The following is a 24683-nucleotide window of genomic DNA, read 5'->3' as shown; positions in this document are numbered from 1 at the left end:
TTGTAAGTGTATTTATTTTTCATATATGTGCATTCTCTCCACATGCTTAACGACTTCAGTGAATGTGTGAATGTTAGGTGATATGATCTTATCTCATCTCCCTGTTATTACAAATAGTACCAGAATCTTTTCTTTACCTGCCTTTTTTCTTTTCAGGGCCCACTTTCTCGAAGGTGTCTTCACTGGTGAAAAGCTCAAAAAGTATGACAAGCCAGAATTACCCACCCTCAACCCACAGACCAGATGGCAGATAAACACCAAGAGTGGTGTAAGAATTTTTTATGTAATGCACATGTGTCAGTATCAAATTAAACTGCTCAAGAACTGCTATATTTAGTGGGGAATCTGGATGCGATGCTGGTGCCTTCAAGTTCAGGAATCTTTTAAAAATTGTACCCAGATTAATCGTGTGCAACCTTGAACAAACCATATGTCTGGTTTGCATATGCCTGGTGATTTCTGATGCTTCTGCTTCTCCCTCTTATGCTTTTGCAGGTATTAACCATTCAAAATGCAAGTATAGTCGTCAGTGACATCCCTGCCAGCAATGGCATTATTCATATCCTCAGTAAGGTATGTTGATTCTGGGAAATACAGTCATAGCAACAAGGTTGTGTTGCAGCATCTGTGATGGAGACAACAAGAAATGTATACCTGGGCAGTGAGAAAGAACTATAATGACAAAAATACACTTGATTATCACAAAGTCCTGACAGATGTTCCTGTGCACTAGTGTTTAATGCCTAAAGTATTCGTCTCTGGGACAAGGAAGAGGAGAGTTCCTCTTCTCTTGGCTGATAGAAGATTTAAGATTATTGCAGAATTGTGCTAAATGGTACCATTTCTACTTGCTTTTCTTGCAAGCAGGGCAGGAGTAATTTCCCCCAGTGTCTCTTGCCTGAGCTTGCTGATGAACTTGCTTTATCTGCAGGTTTTGTTGCCACCTTTAAGAGATATCCCACCGAGTCCTCCAGGTCTGCAGAAACAGCTCGATATAGTTTCCTCATTCAGTACATTCAAGGATTTGTTACACGTAAGCATCTGATGTGGGTTCTGTTGTGGCTGTCAGAACTTTCTTTTGTGCAAATGCCCAGCTTACCTGTTGTAGGTGGGCCTAAACATGGACCACCTGGTGAGAAAAGAGGAAACCATCTATTTCCTACCATTCCAGTGTGATCTTCTAGGAAAGGTCCTTTGAACAACCAAAGGATCGTATACTTGCAGTTAGATCCCTATATCATGTTATTACAGTGGAAGATGTTCTGTTTGTTGCAGGCACTCACGTGCTTGTACAGGGCAGAGAAACCTAGAGGAAAAGGAAGGCTTGTTCATAATCAAGGAACTGCACTTAGGTCAAGGCAGAGAAACCTAGAGGAAAAGGAAGGCTTGTTCATAATCAAGGAACTGCACTTAGGTCAACCCAGGGAGCAAGTGATTAGACACGTGTGACTGAGTGGAAATTGTATATTCAGTTTTCAAGCATTTCCCCTAGTGCTATTGCTATTTTAATTGATTTCATATGCAGTTTGGTTTTAGTGAGTACAAGTGTAATTGCTAATGTTAATGTTTGGACTTTTTTTTTTTAGCAATACCAGCTCATTGGAAAAATTGAATCCAGCGAAAAATATACAGTTTTTGTTCCTGGAAATAATTCCATTGAGGAGTACTGCCAGGCTGCCAATGTGACACAATTGGTAAGCTCACTGCTTGCTTACAGTCTGAATATGTATTGCAGTAATTGCAGGGACATGTATACTGTCAGATCAGAAACTTGAGCTGAGAAGATCTGAGTATGGAGAGGAAGAGCATATCTAATGCTGAAAGCTAGGAGAAGTGGCAGAGAGAAATGAGAGAGTTTCCTGGGATGTTGCAATAGGAACTGGAAAGACTACTTGGACTCCAAATGCAAATTTCTGAGTAGATTTGTGTGTGATGGATAGCACAAGATCATCTTCTTCCATGTCTAGCCATGGCATACATGTGGTATTTTTGACCCTTTTGAAAAGCTCCAAAAACCTTTATGGCTTCATCCGGTAATTGTAACTAGGTGTGATAAGTGCTTTTGTGATAGGGAGTTACTAGTCTCTGTGGGCTAAATTAGCTATTAGAGATTGTCTAGGAAATATTCTTGTGACATACAATTCTAGACTGAATTGTAGTCTAGGAAGTCAGACAAGTCCTAACATTTTATTTATTTGTTTTTTTGTTTATTTATTGTGAATTTAGGACAATGAGACAGTGCAGTACCATGTTATATTGGGAGAGAAGCTCTTGCCTACAGATTTGAGAAGTGGAATCCATAAGAACAGCATGCTAGGGCTCTCCTACTGGTTAATGTTTTATCAAAACAGCACCCAGGTAAGAACAGTAGATTGTTCTACCATTGATAAACCAATATTTGTTTTGTACACCTTTTCAGTTTACTGACTGTGGCTATCTAACAGCCATCAAGCAATCCATGCAAAAGGAGTTGAAGGTTATCATCTCAACCCTTTCTTTCTCCTTTGCAGAAGTTTGTTAATGATATTCCTTTGGATGGAAAATTCTTCGAGACAAAGAATGGCATGTTGATTGGGGTTTCACAGGTCCTCCAGATAAGGAAGAATCGTTGCACGGCCAATACCACGACCATACAAAAGGTAGTGATTACCAGTTTGCTGAACACCATTCCACAGGGTTTCTCCGCCTCCTGAACTGAACTGATGAATAGCAGAAGACCTACATCATCTCTTCCACACGGATGAGACTGTGGCCTGGGGTCTGACTCCAGCTAATCCTCACACGAAATGGAATTTGGCACCTCTTGGCCTCAGACTCTTTCCTTCTGAATGCAGGAGATCTGCAGCTCCCGTGCAGATCACGTTCAGTTCACTTGCTGGGGCTCTGCCGTAGCGCCAGTCACAGGGCAGGCTGGTGCAGGGACTGCCAAGATTCTCAGCTGTGGAAGGAGAATCCAACCCAAATCTTGCATAACACCACAAGCTCCCCTACAAACTGTGTGGGAGTCATGGCCAAAGTCCAGCCCCCACGCATCTTGTGGCTCTTGGCTATCTGAAGATTGTAGGGTCAGACTGAGGCAGGCCTACCCCGTTACAGATCAGAAAAAACATTTGTGCAGCCTTGCATGGAGGAACTCCAGGCCTGCAGAAAGCCCTTCCCCAGCTCAGGAGAGGTGTAATGATCTCCTCTGGTTGGTTTTGTGGTACAGTCTCATCACCAGCGTGGAGAAATAAGATCTTGTATCTAGCTTTCGGTAGCATCCAGGAGCTGAGGGACATGCATTGTGATTTTTATTCTTTGGTCTTCTGAGCCATGGAGATAAATGCATCTTTGTCTTTGTCCCAGCCAGCACCCTGTACAGCACCATTTGTAATTCAAGACTAGTGTCTTGGTGTGACGTGGGTAGAGGGCACACATGTGACTTGTCCTGTTCTCTGTGCCCTAGTCAAGATGCGGCAAGTGTGAGAAGGGGATCAAGTGTCCTCCTGGATCAGTTCTTGTGGTGAGTCTTTGATTCATGTGGCATCTCACAGACCTTACAGACTTTGCTTTGATGGTCCCATCACAGCTCTAGAGATGTCATCTCGTTACCTGAAAAAATATGCTGCTAAGTCCTCTGTGACTCGTTCATTAACGAGGTTTGTAAGAGAAAGCAGAAACCAAGGGAGGTTTATGTAGGCAAAACACAAATGTGAACTGTGAAGATCTTAACAGAGTTGGCTTGAGGCCTTTGCCTGCATTTCAGGAGCACTTTAGAGCATCTAATGTGAGGACTTTCCCCCATTAAGGGGGGAAACTGGATTTCTTTTTTGATCTCTCACTCCTTAGACATTATCATCAAGAAGAGGGGTGCCAATAGCAATTTTCTAGCCCAGACCATGGATACTTTCACAAAGGTGGGCTGGCGGAGCCTGCAGCTTGTTTGTGAGTGAGTGACAAATGTTTCCAGAGAGGAAAACAATGAAACTTTTCATCTCTGTGCTGGATATGAATTGCCTAGCAGCCACACCTGGTTTTGTAGGCTTCATTACTTTACTCTACGTCCAAAAAATGCCAATTACTTTTTCTTAGCTGACATGTATACCACAGATTTGACAGGTAACAAAATAGGCTGTGTGGGGTCACCTCACACCAGGCCTAGCGATGCCTCATTGCTCTCAGCTCTGGGACATCTGGATTTTTAGGGCAGTTCCTGTAGGACAAAAAGAATTATTCCTCTGTTAGGCAAGAACGCTGCCATATTGTAGTATCTTCTATCTGTATCTGTGTTAATCATATTTGCAGGAATTTCCAGGAAGCAAGAACCTCGCTCGCTGTGAATTGCGCTCTGGGGATACAGGCTGCCATTTCACCTGTGCAAAAGTTTCTCTGGTAAGAAAAACATTTGGCTTGGATTCATTTTGACAAAAGCAAGATGGGTGTTAGAAATACAGCCATGGAAATACAGCCGGTGCTGACATCCTGGCTGAATTTGTGCCATTGCATAGCTGAGAATGGGCTTGTCTGGGAGTTGCTCTCCATCCTGGAGACGGAGGGCACCGGAGAAAAATCAAACCTGCGGAAATGTGCACGGTGGTGGATTGTGGTCTGCAGCACTGGGATTGTTGCTTTGGGTTTTGTTGTACAGAGGAAGAGAAGGAGTTGAATGTTTGTGGTCAGGTTTCCTAAGGAAATGAGGCATGAATGATGGTATTTTGCTTGTGCATGTGCCTTTCCGAGTAACTGATGAACAACTGGAGCCAAACGAAAGGGAGGAACAGGTCTCACAGTCGCTATGCCCCCACCAGTTTTGTGAAAGCACGTGGCTGGGAGAAAACTCTTGAAGAGGAAATGGTAAAAGAAAGGCTTGTGTGAATCTGACCCCTTCTACATATTGAAACATCTCCCTGGAAAGTTTGGTGGGAATGGAAGATTGAGAAGGGAGAGAGGCAGTTGGACAAACTGTACCCACAGGCAGAGCTTCAGTCAGCCCAGCCCTCCCTGGGCACTCCTGCCTCTTCACTGCACGGTGTTCCTCTTCATCTGTTTTGTCCACCTTGGTCCCATCATGGTTGCCTCCCTCTGTGGGTGAACACAGAGAGAAAGGAGAGCAGTGAAATCAGGCTTCTGAACTGACCTGCTTCCTGGCAGAGCCTCTCTCTGCCCAACAGAGGATCTCACTGATGGGACACACTAGGAGATAAGGTGGATGGGCACAGGACTGAACGTTTGTTACCAAATGAAGAGCATTGCTCAAGAGGCTACGCAGACCTTTATGCAAGGCTCTGGCTCACTCCATCCCACCTGCAGACATCTAGTCCCTTCATGAGTTGTCAGAAATGAAGTCTGTCGCATAGTTAAAGGAGTAGAGCAGCTTCCACAACAAAGCCATGAGCCTGGAGGACATGTTTTTGCTATCCCCTCTGTGCTGCACAAGATGGCTCACCCCAGCCTGTTCTTGTTGGTTTCACAGAGGTCCGTCTGCTGCCCTGGCTACTACGGACACATGTGCGAGATGTGCCCAGGGAAGCCAGGCCAGTGGTGCTCCGGGAACGGGGAGTGCCAGGATGGCATCGAGGGCAGTGGAGAGTGCCGATGTCTGGAAGGTTTCCACGGAACTGCCTGTGAAATGTGTGAAGTGGGCCGATACGGAGCTGACTGCAAATCAGGTGACAGCGATGGCTATTGCAGCTTGTGCCTACCGTGCTGCTCACGAGGGAGAAAAGCGGCCCCAGGACCCCTGAGACAGGCTAACAGCTGGTGGGCCACCAAGGGAAGGGTGGTGGGAGGGAGTGCTTGTGGTCAGCCCCATTTTCATCCTCAGCATGACTGACTGCTGTGCTGCTCGTCCTGATGTCACCCAAACTACAGAAAGTTGGGATGGTCTGTTCCTGGGCTTTTGGGCCTGATAGGTAACAAGAGCTGATACTCCCGTAACATCTTCTTCATGGCAGCTAGGATTAGGAATAGAACAGAGTGAAATGGCAGTGAGACTCTGCTTGTGAGACCTGTTTGGTTTGCCAATGATGAGCATTTATTCTTCCCCCGCAGAATGTGCCTGTGACAACGGCATATGTAATGATGGACTGCAAGGGGATGGGAGCTGCGACTGTTTCCCTGGGTGGAGAGGCCCGACCTGCCAGGAAAGTACGCAAATGTGAAGGGGCTTGTGGTGTAATAGCAGTGGTTTTGGTGGAGGAATCTGAGTGATCCTCTTTAGCTGCTGGAGCAAATCTGCATTAGCTGAGCAAGGTGACCACAGTTGCATGTACTTGCATCCCTCAGAAAGCTTATCAGGCTGTCCTAACTCATTCTTGCACGTGAGCCACATTTGTGGTGTGACTTCCCCAACAGCACATGAGCCGTGGAGTTATTTGGGTGAAACTCATGTAGGAAAAAGCATATCATCTTGTTCCATCTCCACTGAGATTTGAGGCACCTCTAGAACAGCCCTTAACCTTGGGAGAGAGATGGAAGCTCCCAGACTGGGTTGACCACGACTCCTGTTACTTGCCTAAGAAGGTGGCAGGACTTGATTTGAAGCCTCCAAAGTGCTCCAGTGTGTCTGCTGGATTGCTTTTTCTGCTCCCAGATGCATTGATTTATGTGAACTCAGGCTACAGCTTGCAGTTCTCAATGAATCTGTCAATCTGTGTAGTAGTATGTCAAAGATGTTTGTTTCTGGGATTTGGGATCATGATTGCCATTGGGGTGGGAGGGAACATGAGTTCTAAATCCTTTGAGATTGTAAAAGTTTGCATCCAAAAACTGAGTTTGTAGTGACATTAAATGTTTTAGGGACATTTAGAAATGGAAATTGAATGGAGCTGTCCTATTGGTCTAAATGTAAAACATGACACAAGCTGAATGGGGCAAAGCCAAAGGCCCTGAATATCTGAAATAAGAAGGTTTCAGTCCTTGCTTCATTCCTAGCAGTGTGGAGGCCACATGGGTAGGTTCAAATTGAACCATTAGCTCAGAAAGAGAACATCAGAACATCAAATTCACTCCTTTGTACAACACCAGAACATAATACCATGAGGGTTTTCCTGCTGCCATGGAGGACACGAGGGTCAGCATAAGTGCTGGTGTGCCTGTCATCAGTCTGGGCACACGCATGGCAGTGAGGCTGTTTGGAGGGACCTTTACTCTAGATGGTAAAAGTGTCCGCAGTAAGTGCTGTACTGAAAATGCCAGGTCATGTTTGTGTTCTCTCTTGCAGGAACCAATACTGACTTATGCAATAACACTTGTCATCAAATGGCCAAGTAAGTACAGCTGAGGAGCTGGATCATTCCGAGAAAGCCACTTGTTTATGCTGTACATAGAGTGATTCTGTGTTTAGGGCTTCACAGAGAGCTGTTGGCTGTACCTGCTCATTAATGGTGCATAAAAATCAGTTTCATCTTGGAAACTTTTTTAGTCATAAACCCTATCTACTTTCCCTGTTTGTTTGTTCAAACATAAAATATTTCCAAACAACTTCCATACATGTGGATGGAAGAAAGTAGAGACTCCAAGCTGCTCCAAGTCTGGCCTTTGTCATGGAGCAAAGCAAATAGGCATCGATAAGCCCTCTCTGCTTTGCTTCCTCCCAGCAAGGAATTATGTGGGCTGATGCACTGTAAGGACTCCCTTTTGCTGCCCTCTCCACCCATTATCTACTCTCCCATTTTGTGGTACTGGCACAGTCCCTTATATTGTACCATGCAGAAGCATGAGGGCACGGTCAAGGAGCATCATGCAGGGTGTGAAGCCTGTGCCTGGGTGCCAGCTCCATGGCCAGCTTCGGTGGTGGTTTCAGGTGACTTATGGGAGACTTTGTCAAACCCACCTGGCCCACAATTTAGGCCACGCATGTCTGCGTGAGAACAGGTGGTTGTCATTCAGGCCCGGAGTGCACAAAGGAGCAAAGCATCATTTGGAGTTAGTGTGAGTGGAACCAAGTGATGCTGTCCGGGAGGTGTGTTCCAGCTGCGCGTGACTGTCCAAAGTCACAGGCTGATTTCTGGGCTGCTGATGGATGGTCGCCAGGTACCAAGTGCTATCAGCCACCACCTGCCAGAGCCCTCCAGTGCCCCTTCATGACCATGAGGAGCACTGGGTAGCAGAGAGGAGAAAAGTGCCAAGCTACAGACAACGGGCTCTATGTTCCACGAGTAGTACAGCAGCTACTCAGTCTCTCCTTGTTTTTGGCAGTAAGCCTCTGGCACACTGCCAAGATGATGGGCGTCCTCCTCAAATGCTCTTTCTGGAGTCTGTAGAGCCTTTTCATGTGGCAGGGCTCTTCCTCTGCTGAGCACCACACTCCTTTTCTAGGTGGGTTTTGCTGCTTACCTGTGATATTTTCGGGTTGATTATTTGGTGCAGTAAAGAAATGGTAACTTTAGGCATGTTTTTCCTTTGGTCATTATGGATGCTAGTGGATGCTAATTTGCATGTGCCAGGCTTGTGTAGTGTGTGTTTCCCACTGGCCAAGCAAATCTGGAGATGTTCTCAATGATTGTTTTTCTGTTTTGTTTCAGCTGCCTGAATGGCTCTGCAGATTCCCCACCCGTGTGCTCCTGCTCTGCAGGATATACAGGGAATGGAACCCATTGCACAGGTATGTTTGGCAAGTGTGGCCAAGATTCAAGGCTTGCAAACATCTGTTGAGACTACACAAATATGAGAGGTTTGTTTGTGAAATAAATGGCATGATGTTTCCAACCAAGGGCAAGGTCATTCAAATCCTTTTCCCCCAGTCATCCACCATGAACACTGCCGTGCTTTGGTAGAGAGGTTTTCCAGTTCGGAGGTTTACACAGTATGCTCTTGATGTTGCTAGAGCCTGCAAGAGAGGGACAAAAAGGCAGGCAGATGTGGCAGGGAGGTTCTTACTGCTTGTGGAGACAAGTGCACGTGAATGGATTGTATTAGTTCTGGTAGAACAGCAATGGCGGCAAAGATAAAGCTATTCTGTCCATGAATCCCAGGAATATAGATGCTTCAATTCCCTAGAATTTCATGCTTCTCCTACTGGTTGGCCATGCTGAAATCAGGTAGAAGCATTATAGCAGCTGTGCCAAAATGAGGTATGATTTCAGAATGCTGCTCTAAAGCAACATACAAACCGGGTCTGTGTCCGAAACAAGCAGACAAGAAAAAACACTCAGAGAAATAGTATTATAGCAGTCAAATCAAGATAGTGGTAGACATCACAGTTCCTTTCTAGTATTGCCTTTGTCTGAAAATGAATAGGGGAAAGGGAAAAAAACACAGTTACATTGTGCAGGAAAATTGTTTTTTCTGATCTAAGCATTGGTCATCAGTTAGCAAATGCTGTGATGGAAGGACTTATTAGTCCAATCTGGGGGTTGTTTAAGCTGAGCATGACTTTTGGACTGGCCTCTCACAGATCTGGATGAGGTCCCTGCCTTTAAAGGACCTACAGTTTCACTGAGGAAAAAAAAAGGGATTTTAATAAAATAATGTGATTTTTGTTAAGATGGATGATCGCTCTGGCACTGTTCATCTTCCCTAGATGCTCTGAGCTGATTCTACTTCTCTTGTTTGTGATCACAGAAATAGATCCATGCATTATTGATCACGGTGGCTGCTCCATAAATGCCGTGTGTACTAAAGTGTCCCCAGGAGAGAGAACCTGTGTTTGCAAGGACGGCTATGCTGGAGATGGGACGCTGTGCCTGGGTGAGTGCTCAGTGCATGTTTTGATGATGGTGGCAAGACACCATCCACGCAAAAGGGAGTTTCAGGCTAAAAGCATTACAATTTCAGGTTAAAGCACTGAATAATTTCATTCTTTTTCCAGTCTGTTTATGCAGTCATTGTTTCGGAGTCAGTGGTTGCTGGCTTACCTTCATTCAGCAGTGTTTCTGCTTGTTGTTGAGGTGTACACGCGTTCACGTACCCATGTACATACGTACCTGTAGGTATGTGCTCAGTGAGCTCCCAGATTCCGATCAGCCAAGAGGTCGCTGCTGTCTCAGCACAGTGCCACCTGAAACCGGGCAGGGAGCTCACGCTGCCCTTGGCACCTGTCTCTCTGGATGGCCTCAGACCAGCGTTTTGTGGTATTCTGAGATGGGACTGGAGTCATGGGGGAGTCCAGTCCTCTCATGCCCTTTAAAGCATGCTCAGACAGATGTGGCATCTCAGTGGGCAGATTTATCACAATTCAGAGACCCACACGTGGCACAAGTAAAACTTGCAGTTGTTCCCCGTTCCTTTGCCATCACAAGTTACTTTGCCATGAAGATGTTTCCCAAGCTGGGCAAGTCCTCCCTGTCGCTTTACCGATACCTCTTTGAGTTACCAGTTTCCAGCTGCCTTGGACAGTCCTCAGCAGTAATGTGGCCTTACTGTTTTACTGCAGAAATTGATCTCTGTCTTGAAAGCAACGGGGGGTGCCACACCAACGCAGAGTGTGTTAAAACGGGCCCACGGAAGGTGAGTAACTAAGTTTAATGTCAGGGCAACATTATTATGAAATTTGTCACAGGTGTCTAATTCTCTCAAAGGCAATCCTTTCCATGGCAGTGCCCTGCATCAGGCTTATTACCTTCCACAGAGAAAGTTGCCTGGGAAGGGCTTAAAAAGCTTGCTGCTCCCTTGAAAGCAGATGCTTTCTGTTGGCCAGAGGTTGGAGGCACCCTCAGCCTGTAGTTGTTGACACAAACGTGTTTTTTTCCATGAAGGAATGGAGTGTGTGACAGATGCTTTCCACCCAGCTCAGCCATTGTCTGTTTTCTTTGCTGGGCTCAAGTTTCAGACTGAGCATCTGTTTTCCCTCCAGGTTGCCTGCAACTGTCTTCCTGGTTACAGCGGGGATGGCGTGAGCCGGTGCAACCCCATCAACTTGTGTGAACAGGTTTGTCTGCATTTTGCTATTACTAGGGGTAAAGACCACAGCCTTGATCCCAACAGTTAACAGCAAGAACAGGGTTAGGCCGCGTGCTTAGAGCTGTCTGTCTGGCCTTTTTACATACCTAAGGGATTTCCTGGTGTGTTTGGCTTCCACTGCTTCTCACAGTGACCCACAAGTATGTCAGCTACATGGCACTAAGACAGGATGCCCCTCTTTTGGGAGAAGCAGCACAGCAACACAGGGTTGAAGGCACGTGGGCTTGTTTCTCTGTTTTGTGTGGAACATGCTCAAAAGCGTAAGCTGTGCTCACAGCATCTCTGCTAAGTCTATTTGCAATCTCTTTGCATCGCAGATTTTGTCATTGTTGTGGCTTTCAAAAATAGGGTACAAAAGTCTTGTTTCACACTAGGATTTGATGCTGAAAAGCCCTTGAGAATCTAAGTGAGGTTTATTCTAAGGCACTCGACAGGTGGACGAATGGTTTCCTTTCCACTGGGCTGGGTATAGTTAGCAGCTCCTGCAGGCAGGTGTGGCCATCCAAAGTGTTGATGATGCACTTCCATGCAAGCCTTTCGCTCTTCTTGCCAGAACAATGGAGGCTGTAGTCCCTTCGGGCTCTGCAAGTACACGGGTCCTGGCACTCGAAACTGCTCCTGCTCTTGGTACAGTGTCGGAGATGGCTTCACCTGCCATGGCAAAGTGTATCAGGTGAGAAACATGCACAGCATCTTTTGAATTCAGGCCTCCTGCCCCACAGCAAACCTCCCTTCAAGCATGAGCTGTGGATCTGTAGTGTCATATCAACGTGTGTGTGTGATATAGGAGCAGAGACAGCTGCTCCGAGGTATATTTGGAGTGCCAACTTAGAGAAGAGAATCACAGCAAAGCAACCTTGCTGCAAAGGGAGCTGCAGCATGAACACTGTGCTGCTCTGTTGGCAGCATTGGCTATGCTTCCAGGCATGTCACATTTTATTAAGGGCAAATTTCTCCCCTGGAAACTCACTTCTTCCAGTCTGTGGGTTCAGGGCATGCGTCACCTGTGGCCATGCCAGCATGTGGGATCTAGTCTGGAAGGAGGCAGTCTCTCTCCTGCTCTGTTGCCAGTTTGGTGGCTGTCCTTGGGCACACTGGTGACCTTTTGTGGTAATGGCAAATGAAAAGCAGTCATGCCCACAACAGAGCTTGGAGAAAAGAGAAACACTGTTTTGTGCTTCTGCTCCTGTGTGTTCAGGAGAGGAGCTTGCCCTGCCAAGGCTATGTCTGCCGCTCTGGTAGCAGCACAGTGGGGTTAAAGCAGGTGTTTTGTGAAGCACTCGAGGTGTCCCATGAACACCAAGGCAGTTCAACCTATGAGACAGCCACTGCAGAAGCAGCCCACTTTTGTGTCTCAGCAAATCCTGCCGTCTCCATCTCTGATGTGAATGGTCTGGGCAGAGATTGCTGCCTGCTTTATAACCTCCACGTCATCCATGCCCACAGTGCTGGCAAGGGAGGGAGGGCAAGGTGGCTATGGTGTGTCAGAAGAACTTGTTGGAGTGGAAGAGGAAGGAGCAGGTCACTGTGCTGGCTGCTGGTGGAGGAGACTCTGCTAACACCAGCTCTTTTTTTTTGTTTAAGGAGCTCGCAAGGATCAAAGGTGCATCCGTGTTCTTTAAGATGATACTGGTTAGTGACAAACAGCTTTTCCCGTTCTGCAATTCCCACTTGTATTTTTTGCAAAAGGGTCTTGCTAACTGGAACTGTGTTTTCTGTTTGCCATCCCACAAATGCTTCCCTGCCACAGGCAGAAAACACCAAGGAGCTCAGTGGAGCAGGGCCTTTCACTGTCTTCGTCCCACGGGCAGATTTCATAGCAAACACCACAACGGTAAGTGTCCTCCCACCCCAAACACTATCAGGTGTCTGGCAAGTTCCAGTTGTGCTAGGGTCTCCTGTGGGTATGCCCTGAACTGAAGTAAAGAGACTGCACTGAAAAGCATTAAATGCATCCCCCATTCCCCATCAGTGTAAAGTTTGGATGCAGGCTTGCTGCAGAGACAGTCTGGGCAGGGGTGGACATGGTTCCTGTTGTAAGGAAACCCTTACTGGAGATTCTTATGGTCCTCAAAGGCCATAAGACTCTGGAGTCTTATGGTTCTCAGAGACACCGTACCAAAAAAATGATGCATGGTGGCTTTCATTGCCCATGGCTATTTGAGGCTGCTAATAGCAAGGCTTCAGAGTATCCGTGATGAAGACCTCTTATTCCTGCCCTGTTTCCTGGGCACTGCCATCCCACTTCAAACTAGTGGAGACCTGAGGGAGGAGAGATCTTCATCCAGGACCTCATGAACCAGACAGGTCCTTGACCAGCAGCTTTTTGGTGTCATTGAAGTGGAAGATCCCAACACCATCACTGCCAAGTCCTGCTGGGCAGTTTCACGCCACCAGTCCCAGCCTTTTTTCCATGGGCCTCCCCTATGCTCCCAGTAAGGGAACAATTCCCAAGGACCATGTATCCCAGGCATCACTTGTTCAAGGCCAATGTAGCTGTTTGTCCTCTGTCAAGGGACCTGAATGCTGTTCTTTGTTGTGTTGATTGAAATTTCCCAAAATTCTTGAATGGATTTGTGCATTCGCTGTGTTTTGAGGGAACCAGCTTTCTACCAGGATGGATCAGCAGGGCAGCCCAAGCAGAAGAGCCTGGGGCAATCCAGGTCCCCCTCATCAGGTCTGGGCCTCTCCCGCAAGACAAAGAGCCCCCAGCGTGATCTCCTTCCTGTTTTCTCTCTGTAGTTTGAGGAGTGGAAGAGCAGAGGTCTCCTCCGGGAGCTGCTTCGCTACCACATGGTGGGTTGCCAGAAACTGCTGTTGAGTGACCTAGAAGACCAAGAGTCCCTTACATCTTTATCTGGCCACAAAATAAAGATCACAGAGAAAGAGGTAGTTCTCTAACATGATTCCCTTCCCTGCCTCACTTGACATGATGTCACTTCTGCTGTCATTTGAAGGCCACGGTGGTTGTGGTGGGTGATTCCCACAGCCTGCAGGTGGCTCATCGAGCCATGCTCTGGTGGGAGTACCTCACTGCATCCCTTCTCTCTCAGAATAGCATCTACCTCAATGGGGAAGCTGAAGTGGTGATGGTGACATCGTCGGCGTGAATGGGGTCATTCATTTTATCAACAAGATCCTCATTCCAAGTGACCTGGTGGACCGTAACATTTCCTTAAAGATCTCACAGGCAAGTCTGAAAGAACGTGCCCTAATATCTGCCACAGCGAAGACAGGGCTTCTCCCTGTCTTTCTCCCAACAGCTTTGACGTTGCTGTCCCTGATAAGCCATTTCCCTGCATCCTCAGCCCACGGCCATGCGTGGTTCTCCTCCTTCCTGCTCCTAGCCACGTAGGTGATGTCTGAGGGCATGGATCTGGCTTGTGAAGGTGGCAGCATTTGTGGCATAGCAATATTTGGGACAGAAGGAGCCATGACCCATCATCAGAGAACAGTGCTGGATGTAGGCAGGGGGGGTGTCCTGTGCAAACCATCACATTCCTTTTCCAGTGCAGAGCACATTGCAGTGTGGCAGTGAGAGTGTCTTTCAGATACTCCTGAAACAAGTCCTAGCAGCTTATAGCTCCTGGATTTTTCGGTAAATAACACTTTCTCTATACAGCACAACAGGGTACTGAAAGCCATCCCATCTCCTGCCATAGCAGCGCCTACCCAGCATGAGTCAGAGAAGTGGCAGCTGCTGAATGCCAGCCCTGGCCAGACCCAGTCCATTAGGTGTGACAACAGAGGTGAATTTGTCTTGTTTAGCTACTGTGGTTGTAAACCACCTGGTTTCTCCCCTGCACCGCCACTCCAGGTGCTGGGGGGGGGGGCTGGGGGTGTCTCTCTGCCACCAGGTAGAAACCAGCCCTGTGGCAGGGTCAGAAAAGCTGCTGTCAGAAGGCAACCTCCATGGGTTGGAAGGTTATCACACTCATTTCCACACGGAGATTGGAGCTGTTCTGACCAGTTCTTGCTTGTGCATGGAAAGGGAGCTTTTCACCCCGTAAGGAGTTAGTTTTGTCACTAACACAGCACTCAAAAGAGGCTGGCACCAACTACCAAGGCAGACACCAGAATGGATGCACTGGGCTTTGTGACAGGTCATCTCAATATCTGGGAGAACCACTGCAAGTTACCTATGGAAGGGACTGTGACCTGAGTCAAGCTGGCATGGTGGCTTTGTTCATGGCGCCTCTTAGTGACAGTTTGTTTTTTTCTTCCTGCAGCAAAATATCACAGAAGTGGCAGAGGCCTTTGGGTACACCATTTATAGCAAGCTGCTGAAGGTGAGCGACCTGACTCCTGCTGTTCCATGGGAAGCTGATGTGTACGTGTGCATGTTCACTTTTGGCTTGTGGCTTTTTCTTTGCATCCCCTCTTATCTTGGACAGGATGCGGAGCTGCTGCCGCTGATTAGTAACCCTCTGCATAGACCCTTCACCATGCTGTGGCCTACAGATGCTGCATTCAATGCCCTTTCGGAGAAAAGGCAGGAGTGGCTGTACCGCAGAGAGCATCGGGACATGCTGGCCTCCTACCTCAAAGCACACATGATCAGAGACACAAAGGTAAACGTGACAACAAACAGGCTGATGCCTCCCAAGGTCACACGTGGTGCTGCTGCCCGCACCAGAGCGATCTCGCGAAACAGTTTGCCACTGCAGTACGTGCAGCGTGTTAACTGTCTTGAGAAGACCCAGCACTGCTTGAGCAAATGAGGCAACTACCACTTCATCACAAACCTCTGAGGCAGTGTGGCTGAGCTGAAATCGTCTTGCCTCAGCTGCTCTGGGAGGCCACACCGCCCCCAGAGCATCAACAGGCTCAGTGCTACAGGGGTGCTGAACAGAGGGAGAGTCCGGCTCAGCACAACCAGGGTCTGCTGGTCTCTCAGTGCTCAGGAAACTGGGACTAACCCAGCACAGTGACACCATTCCGCCCACACCAGCTTTACATGCTGCCATGTCACACCCCCTCTCACTGTGGCTGCTGACCCTGTTCCTCACCAAGCAGCATCCCCTTTTTGAATACGAGCCGCCAGTTTTGCTTGTCTCTCCCATGTTCTTTTTCCCCTCTTAGATTGTTGCTGGTAACATGCCTCAATTCAAATTCATCCGGACCATGCACGGCTCCACCATCTCGTTCAGCTGCAGCAAAACCCACACGGTACGTGATGGTGATGCTAGGCTCTGCTTCCCACTGTCAGCTGCCAACTGATGCTCTGCGTTGATCACCAGCAGGAAGGGAACATAGAGTTGGGATGCTTGCAGCCCATTAGCCCTTTAGAGAGGCTCAAGACTCAGAGGCCAGCTGGCAGGAAAGGGCAGAGGCACACGTACCTACAGACACATGCAGCGCTGACCAGATTGCTAAGCCAGCCGTGTGGTGCCATGACCTTTACATGGCATGTGTCGCGTGGACAGAGACCATTTCTTAGGAGAGGCGGCTGTGAAAAATGACATTTGGGTGGTTAAGGACATGAGTGCAGAGAGTCTGAAGAGTTCTTGGGGCGACTGAGAAGTCATGGCAGCCAAATAGGGCCATCTTCAGGTGGTGCAGCCAGGGTGTGGGATGTGCCAGGATCACAAGTTGTTTTCTTCCTTTGGTAGGGGGAGCTTCTGGTGGGGAACGGTGATGCCATGATTGTTCAGAGGCACATGGAGTTCAGTGGGGGCATTGCTTATGGCATCGATAGACTGTTGGAGCCGCCAGATCTGGGATCTCGGTGTGATGAGTTCATCTTTGTTGAGCTGCAGGTGAGCACTTCAGATAAAGCTGGAGAGAATCCACACTGTCTGTTGAGCCCTTGCCAGGGAAGAGGGATGTTAGGAGGGCTTACTGCTCTTCCTTGGCAAAGCTCTATGCAGCTGAGAGAGGCAGGAATGCATATTGAGTTGTTTTGGGGTTTCTTTCTCCCCTCCACAGAGATCTACGGAGAGCTGCGGACTCTGTGGCTTCGAGCCGCCCTGCCCTGCTGGCTCAGTTCAACGGGTAAAGCTCCCATCTTTGCCACCAAGGTGGCCTGTTGCAGGGCTGATGACAATACCCACATGCCCCTCGTGTTTCAGCCACAAAATGAGGTCACACCTGCGTGTGGCAAGTCCCTTGGCTCAGTCACGTTTTTGGTCACGCAGTTTCGTAGAACAGGCGCTGGGCTGGGCAATGTGGGATCAGGGACCACTGTGGTCCTTACCTGGTCAATCCCAAAGGGGTGACAGGGCTGCGTGGCAGGCCAGCTTCATCCCTGAAGTAGCACGGGGGGCTTTTGGGAGGGAGTGTCACAGCAAAAGAGCTCAGGCTGGCCGCTGGAGCTTCCCCAGGGATCAGGTGGGGAGCAGCTTTGTGCCCTGCTCACTGCACTGCCCATTGTCCCTCACGTGCTGGGTTTCTGGCATGTCCCCGCAGTACTCCCATGGCTCACCAGCCCCACCACATGTTAGGAAGCCTCTGTTTCTTGGCATAAAACTGAATGGGTGGCACAGAAATGTCAAAGTGAGGTGTCAGGGACACAGTATCCAGCGACAATGTGGCAAACTCTGTGTTTTGCCTGTTTCCTCGCAGGGGGGAACCAGGGGCTGCTACTATTACGGAAACCAGCTGTTCAGAAACACTTTTCTGTTTCACCACTCCTTGTTGCGGCCATCCTGGCCGCCCTCCCCGTGGGACCCCTTCAGAAGACACTTCTCTTCCAGGGGGTCTAGGAAGCAAGGCTGTGAGAGGATCTGCATTTCCACCCAGTGGGTCCCCCAGTGCTGCAAGAACCACTATGGCCGTGACTGTCGGGGTAAGGAGTCCTGTGACCCTTCCTGGCCCTTTCGCTCACGGCAAGAAGGCAGTCTCATCCAGCATGGATTTCTGATGTCTACAAATGCACTTCCCTGGGGAAGGGGAAGGGTGGGCAACACCCCAGGCAAGGAGCCCCAGTTCATAAAGGGTGTAGGGAACAATCGATCCCCTGTGGATGGTGTTGTACCAGGGAATTCCCTTCCCTTGAAGAATCCCATGGGGAGCCCTGGGCACCAGGCAGCTGGCGGTAGTTGTCACACATACCACTCCTCCCTAGATGCATCCAGTGCACAGCCATTCCCAGGCACCTGCCCTCTGTGCTTCATGCGCAGGCAGCTTTCATGTTCCTGGATGAGTCTGCTGCCAGGTTAGCATGGGGCAGGCCAGCACAGACTCAGCATCCCTGGGAGCAACCAGGCTGGAAACCATGCCAAATTTGCTCTTCTTGCCCCCATTCCCAAGGCTTTTAGTCATGGGATGTCCCCAGTGCTCCCTCCCAGGACTGCCAAACACGCCGTAAGGCACGCTCACGTGGCACCTGGTGCACAGGCTCTGTGCAGGGCAGCGGGCACTCCTCTCCGGTGCAGGGCCACTTTGTCACCACTGCCTCACTAAGGTGCCCCATTTACAGCATGCCCGGGAGGCCTTGAGGCACCATGCGGTAACCGTGGGACCTGTGACGACAAAATCCGCGGCTCCGGGAGATGCAACTGCAGCCAGGCTTTTGTTGGGACCAGCTGTGAGCTGTGTGCTCCCGGCAGATACGGGCCGCACTGCCAAGGTAAGTGGGAAGCCCATGGGGTGTACTTATGGTTTGTATGCAGATGACTGCAGCACATGGTGCTATTTGGAGGGGGGGATAGATGCTGGGTGACCTTTTTGCAGCTTACAGCATGGGAATCAGCTCTGCCACATGTGCATCTGTTCCCTGCAACACTCGGGTGAGATCTCTGGGGCTGGGGACACCCCTCCCTGGGCTCTCTGCAGGACAGCTGTTGCTCCAGATGTAGTTTCAAGGAGGCTCTGGGTTCAAAGACCCCTTCTGGTCTGTCACACACAGCTGAGAGCCCCTGTTTGGCTGAAATACTGGGGTGTGCTCAGCAGGGAGCTGTGCCCATGTGAGGCAAGGGGAAGGAAAAGGCAGTTTCCCCTGTCCCAAGCTGTCTTGGGTCTCCAGGAACATTTTTAAGGGCTGAATATTGGCAGGGACTCAAAGGTACAAGGCATCTCCAGAAGTACCCAAGGGAGGGAAACGCTGGGGGTCTGTGGGAGCTTCCCCTCCTGCACGGAGGGTGCGTCTTGCAGAGATTGGGGGGTCTGGGCTGGCAGCAACAGGAAGGGGTGTGTGTGTGCATGCATGCGTGTGTGTGCGTGTGTGCACATACTGCCGTGGCTGCCTGCACGCACTGCCCACACAGGCAGTGCTTCTGTCACATTTCTGTCCCGTGGACTTTTGCTGCAGTGAAGGCAGGTGCCATTACAGTGTTCTTTGCCCATTCCTCGCAGAATGTAACTGTACTGAGAACGGTGTGTGCAATGGAGGACTGCACGGCGATGGCTTCTGCTTCTGTGCGGAGGGCTGGACCGGAGAACGCTGTGAAACCAGGCTAGGTGAGGGATGCCGGGCCCCACCGCTGCCTAAACCCTGACCTTGCGCTTCCCCCAGTGTGAGGGACAAGCCCTGTTCCCACAGCGCTGCTCATGGCCTTGCCTTGGGACAGTACAGTGCTCATGCAGCAGCCCTGGGGGTGTTTCTTTGGGGCTGATGAATGGCACCTCCCACACCCCCCAAAAATCTTGGTTCCATCACCTGCTGTTCCCTGGGACTCGGGACAAGCAGCCAGTCAGAACTATCTCCAAAAAGGAGCTATCAGCTGGGGGGACGGGGAGGGACACGGCTTATCCTGAGATCTGGTGTCAGTTACTGAAGTCCACAAGGGTTGGGGAGCCTCTGGGGCAGAGGCAGGTGATGGCAGCCATGCCCGTGTTGCAGCCTTTGGATCATGCATGTGGTTTTCTGACCCATGTGCACTTTGGTTTCAGACATGGCGCCCAAATGCTCGCCACCGTGCCATCCCCAAGCTGTCTGCCGCTCCGGCAACCTCTGTGAATGCAACCTACACTACGAGGGAGATGGTAGAATGTGCTCAGGTAAGGGGGAGCCACCAGGGGATGGGGTGGCAGGGCGGTGAGAGGGGGGGAAAATGGACAATGTGGCATGACAAGAGGTGACCTCCTCCTGAGCAGCTCCATGGAGGAAGGCTATATCCGTGGGATGATATGCAAGACAGACAGACCACCAGGGGACTGAGCAAAGTACATTAGTTAATGCAATGCTGTTATCCGTACAGTGATTGACATGTGCAGCCAGGACAATGGGGGGTGTGCTACACAGGCACAATGCACGCAGGCTGGTGTCAACATCTCCTGTGCCTGTGCTGCTGGGTACCGAGGAGACGGCTACGTCTGCGACCCCATAGACCGGTGTGCGGACGGAAGGAACGGGGACTGCAGCCAGCATGCCAAGTGCATCAGCACCGGGCCGGTGAGTACATCCTTTATGCCCAGGGACATCTGCATGCCTGAGAGCAGCTGGAGGACAGGGATGTGACAGTGTCCCCTGCTGCTGTAGGCCCCATGCCTGCCCAGCCTCTCAGGTCTCAGGTATTGCGCTCATCCTGCAGGCCCTTGCTGCTAGGCTGGGCAATGGTCCTGCTAATGTAATTCTGAGGCCATTTCCCCCCATCCCTCTGTCCAACAGGCATAAGTGGTGCGAGTCATGGCATTTCTGGACTGTTGTGGGGGCTCTGGGGGTGGGCCTTTGGGGACGATGCCAGCCGCTTTTGCAGAAGAACCAGAGCTGCTCACTGCAGGAGGGACACGGAATGTGATGCAGTGCAAGACTCGTGAGCCATGTACCCATGAGCTCTTACAAACAGCACATGGCAAGGAATCAGTGTGACATTTTGGGCAGGGTTATGTGCAATTGGATGTTGGGGTAGGACAGAAGCCATGTGGCCTAAGAAAGGCCACACGTTGTGCCACGGTCCCGGTGGGCTGCGGAGGCATTCTGAAGGCTCGTCCCCAGGTTCACAGGGATACACAATTTGCCAGCTGCTATTTGCATGTTTTCAAATGCCGGCCTTCCTTTGTGCTGCAGAACGAGCGGCGCTGTGAGTGCAAGCGGGGCTATGTCGGCGATGGGATCCAGTGCCTGGAGGAGGCTGTGCCCCCCACAGACCGGTGCCTGGACAGCAATGGGCAGTGCCATCGGGAGGCCATTTGCACCGACCTGCACTTCCACGGTGAGCGAGCCATGGAGAGACCACCCTCTGTCATCTTTCACCTTGTGCCTGGGGCATCCCTCAGGAGAGGGCGAGGGTGGGAGAATCGAGGGAGCAGGGACTCATCACCGCAGCTTGGCCTGGTTTTCACAATCCCCTTTTCCCCTACATGTTATACAGGGGAGGATGAGCCTGTGTGGCACCCATCCTCTGCACCCACCCTTGGCTGGCTGTGCCACCTGCACTCAGACAGGGGACCCACGCTGCAGGGAGCAGACTGGGAGACTGCTCACTTTCAGTGCTGTACTGATGCTCCTGGGACTTGTTATTTTGCAGATAAGACTATGGGTGTATTTCATCTGCAGTCACCCCGAAAAAAGTATGACTTCACTTACGAGCAGGCGCAGAAGGCCTGCGCAGCAGAAGGCGCCTCCTTGGCCACTTTCCGACAGCTCTCGGCAGCACAGCAGGTGAGCAGGGTGGGGGCACGCAGGGCTTCTCGCTGCAAGGTGACGAGTGGGCAAACCACCTCGCATTCCCTCGGCCAGGCCCTGGTGAGTGGCAGTGGCCTGCTCCCACTTCGTGTGGCAGCCCCAGCAACCTCCCAGACATCGAGGCAGCGGTCACTGGGTTTGCGTCACAGTGGCACGGTCAGTGGGAGGTTCCCCCATGCCGTCTGTTTGCATGTTGGTGCTTCCTCAGCTTCCAAAGGAAGAAGTCCTGGGGACAGCAGTGGGCAGCCTTACCAAAGGCGTTTGTGTCTGCTGCTCTCCCTGGTGTACGTAGCCGGTTTCAGCAGCCCAGAGGGTGATCAGGTCATGGTGGCCTTTATTCAGTGATGTCATCCCCAAAACAACCGACATGGGACAGCTGAGGCAGGATGGATGGACCTCAGCTGGTCCTTAGCTTTTGCTCCATGGTCCATGAAACCAGGAGGGCTGCTGGTTCCCACCAGCCACGCTGGGCCATGGCTTCAGGCAAAGCCCAGCCCTTTACGTACCAGGAGAACGCAGTCTCAGGCTGCACAACAGAAGGGCACAAAACCTGGCCTGGAGCTATTATTTTTAATCTAACGATCCATTTTCCTCTGCCAGATGGGATTCCATCTGTGCCTGGTGGGGTGGCTGGACAACGGCACAGCTGGATACCCCACGGCCTACCCCAACCCCAGCTGCGGGGCTAATCGGGTGGGCATTGTGGACTACGGCACCAGAAGCAACCTGAGTGAGACCTGGGATGCCTTCTGCTACCGGGAAAAGGGTGAGTGGCACGAGCACCTTTCCTGGAAAACATCCTGCCTGGCACAAGCGAAGGCTGCGGGGACAGAGCTGCCCCGAGGGCGCATCCCCTCTCCCCACACCCATGTCGGGAGGGACCATGCTGAGGGCCATCCAGAAGCCAAGGGAGCGGGGCTCTGTGCAGCCACCATGGGCAAGCCAAGGCACAGCTTGATGTTCCTTTGCAGATCTGGTTTGCACCTGCCGTGAAGGGTTTGTGGGAGATGGGTATTCATGCAACGGCAAACTCCCCGAGGTGCTCGCAGACCACGCTCGCTTCTCCACCTTCTATTCCGTAAGCGATGTGCTCCTGGGTCTTCGGTGTGCCAGCGGCCAGGCACAAGGCGAACGGGAGGGATCGAGGGCGAGCAGGAGGAACACGGGGGGGCTCAGCCTGTGTGCTGAGGCAGAGTGCAAACAGAAAGGCAGTTTTTTTCCAAGGTCGGGGGGATGTTCCTTGGGCTGGGCATGATAACTGCTTTGAGCTGACTCCAGCATCCTAATGCGGAAGATCTCCCATCTTTTCCAGATGTTGCTTGATTTTGCCAATGACACAGAAGAAGGATTGGATTTTTTCATCTATTTGTCTGATGACTCTGCTCCCAAAACTCTCTTTGTCCCTCTGAACTCTGGCTTTGCAAAAAATGAAGTAAGCGAACAGGGAATGAGTGGCCACTTGAGGGTGCACAGAATGAAGAGGGGAGCTGTCTCAGCCACTTCTCATCCCTGCTCCGCGTTGCTTTTTCAGACACTGACAGGAGAAGAACTGAAGCTCCACGTGTCATCCAGCAACGTTGTGCTCTTCAGCTTCAACCTCACAGCAGGCACCATCATCACATCCCAGTCAGGACATGATCTCCACGTGTCAGACCTTCCCGCGGGGAATGGCACAGAGCACATGGTAGGTTTGCCGTCCAAGGAGGACCGAAAACCCCACAAGCTTCCACCCCCCTTCTTTTTTGAAACAGGGGCGAGGCTTGCTGATCGAATGCCAGCACCTCTGTCCCGTGCTGTAGGGTGCCAGGGGGATCAACGACAGGATGATCGTGGAGTGGGACATCATGGCGTTCAATGGCATCATTCACGCAATTGCAGAGCCACTGAGGATCCCACCACCAGCCGTGCACATCGGTCAGGCGAGTGTCTGAGGGCACACGTGGGGACGGGCGGTGCCGAAGGAGCTGGAGAACGGGGCCAAGGAACCCCTGTTGGCTCCATGGGGGGGGCTGAGCCCTGAGGGGCAGCCCAGGGCTCGGGCAGAGGAGCGCCGTGACGGGGCCGCTCCTCTCACTGTTCTCCACCGCAGGTGAATGGCGGGGCCCAGCCTGGGGGCTCCGTGGCCACGGGGCTGGCATCGGCCCTGGGCCTCGCGCTGGCGCTGGCGGCCGGTGCTGGCATCGCCTACTGCTGGGTGAAGCGGCGCCGGCGGGACGGGCAGTTCGGGTACCTCCAGGTGCGGGCAGGGCTGCGGGAGGGCACGGCCAGGCCCCTGGGACGTCGTGGGGTTTTCATTTTTTATTTTTATTTTATTTTGTTGTTATTTTGTTATTTCCTGTTTTTTCGTTTTAATTATTTTTAACCTACATTTTTATTATATTTTATTTTTATTTTTTTTATTTCGTTTTTTTTCTTGTTTTAATTATTTTTAACCTACTTCTATTTTTATTACATTTTATTTTTATTTTTTATTTTAAAGTTTGTAATCCATTTTGATTTATTATTATTATTTCTTTTAACCTAAGGGCGGTCCCCGGGCGGGGCGCTGCAGGGGGCGGTCCCGGTGCGGGCGGGGGCTCACGGGGAGGGAGGGCGTGGCCCAAGGGGGCGGGGCTTGGCCCAAGGGGGCGGGGCTTGGCACAAGGGGGCGGGGCTTGGCCCAAGGGGGCGGGGCACGGCCCAAGGGGGCGTGTCCCACCCTAGACCTGCCCCGCCCCCCCCAGGCCGACCTGCTCGAGGAGGAGGAGGAGGAGGAGCCGCGGCCGGACCGCCCGCGCGGGGAGGGGGGGCCGCGCGCCGCCAGGCCCCGCCCCCAGCGGCCGCTGGTCGCCATCCCCAACCCGCTCTACGGCGGCCTCGCCCCCGACTACGAACCGCTGCACGTGAGCACGACCCCGCCCCCCTCCCCGTGACCACGCCCCCTCCCCGTGACCACGCCCCCTCCCCGTGACCACGCCCCCTCCCTCCCCCCCCCCCCCCCGGTGCCGCCCCAATAAAGCGCTGCACCCTGCGGACACCGCGGACTCCGTGTCTGAGCCCTCCTCCCGCCGCAGAGAGGGGGCAGCAGCCGCCAGCCCCCAGCGCTGCCTCCTCTCCTCCCCCCCTGCCCCTACAGGATTCCCCGCGGCTCACCCAGGACCCAAAGCAAACCCCCACCCCTCGCCCAACCCACAGAGCGCCACAGGGAGAGGGATGGAAGCGGGGAGGGGGGACATAAACACACCCGCACACGTAC

The 24683-nt window shown here is 51.2% G+C and overlaps 1 protein-coding gene across 1 annotated transcript in view; it reads left to right on the top strand.

The window, feature by feature from the left end:
* STAB1 (stabilin 1) overlaps window positions 1–24443 on the top strand; it is a 57644-nt gene extending 33201 nt beyond the window's left edge. The window contains 40 exon segments of the mRNA XM_080606425.1: window positions 157–268; window positions 496–573; window positions 932–1033; window positions 1587–1694; window positions 2227–2358; window positions 2511–2639; window positions 3446–3502; window positions 4285–4371; window positions 5453–5648; window positions 6031–6126; window positions 7202–7247; window positions 8505–8584; window positions 9544–9669; window positions 10355–10428; window positions 10775–10849; window positions 11435–11554; window positions 12466–12513; window positions 12632–12715; window positions 13624–13770; window positions 13935–13971; window positions 13974–14071; window positions 15111–15170; window positions 15276–15452; window positions 15964–16050; window positions 16494–16640; window positions 16810–16875; window positions 17446–17668; window positions 18302–18451; window positions 19177–19281; window positions 19714–19821; window positions 20022–20215; window positions 20831–20975; window positions 21291–21424; window positions 22049–22214; window positions 22420–22526; window positions 22761–22880; window positions 22980–23132; window positions 23248–23367; window positions 23538–23684; window positions 24172–24443. Coding sequence (XP_080462551.1) covers window positions 157–268; window positions 496–573; window positions 932–1033; window positions 1587–1694; window positions 2227–2358; window positions 2511–2639; window positions 3446–3502; window positions 4285–4371; window positions 5453–5648; window positions 6031–6126; window positions 7202–7247; window positions 8505–8584; window positions 9544–9669; window positions 10355–10428; window positions 10775–10849; window positions 11435–11554; window positions 12466–12513; window positions 12632–12715; window positions 13624–13770; window positions 13935–13971; window positions 13974–14071; window positions 15111–15170; window positions 15276–15452; window positions 15964–16050; window positions 16494–16640; window positions 16810–16875; window positions 17446–17668; window positions 18302–18451; window positions 19177–19281; window positions 19714–19821; window positions 20022–20215; window positions 20831–20975; window positions 21291–21424; window positions 22049–22214; window positions 22420–22526; window positions 22761–22880; window positions 22980–23132; window positions 23248–23367; window positions 23538–23684; window positions 24172–24360 — 4630 coding nt within the window. The 3' untranslated portion in view covers window positions 24361–24443.
* Window positions 24444–24683: the final 240 nt, after the last annotated feature.

The sequence above is a fragment of the Anser brachyrhynchus genome (genome assembly GCF_964034855.1).
Source record: "Anser brachyrhynchus genome assembly, chromosome: 10".
Taxonomy (NCBI): domain Eukaryota; kingdom Metazoa; phylum Chordata; class Aves; order Anseriformes; family Anatidae; genus Anser; species Anser brachyrhynchus.
Note: the sequence above shows the minus strand (reverse complement) of the source record. Positions and strands in the feature narration are given on the sequence as shown.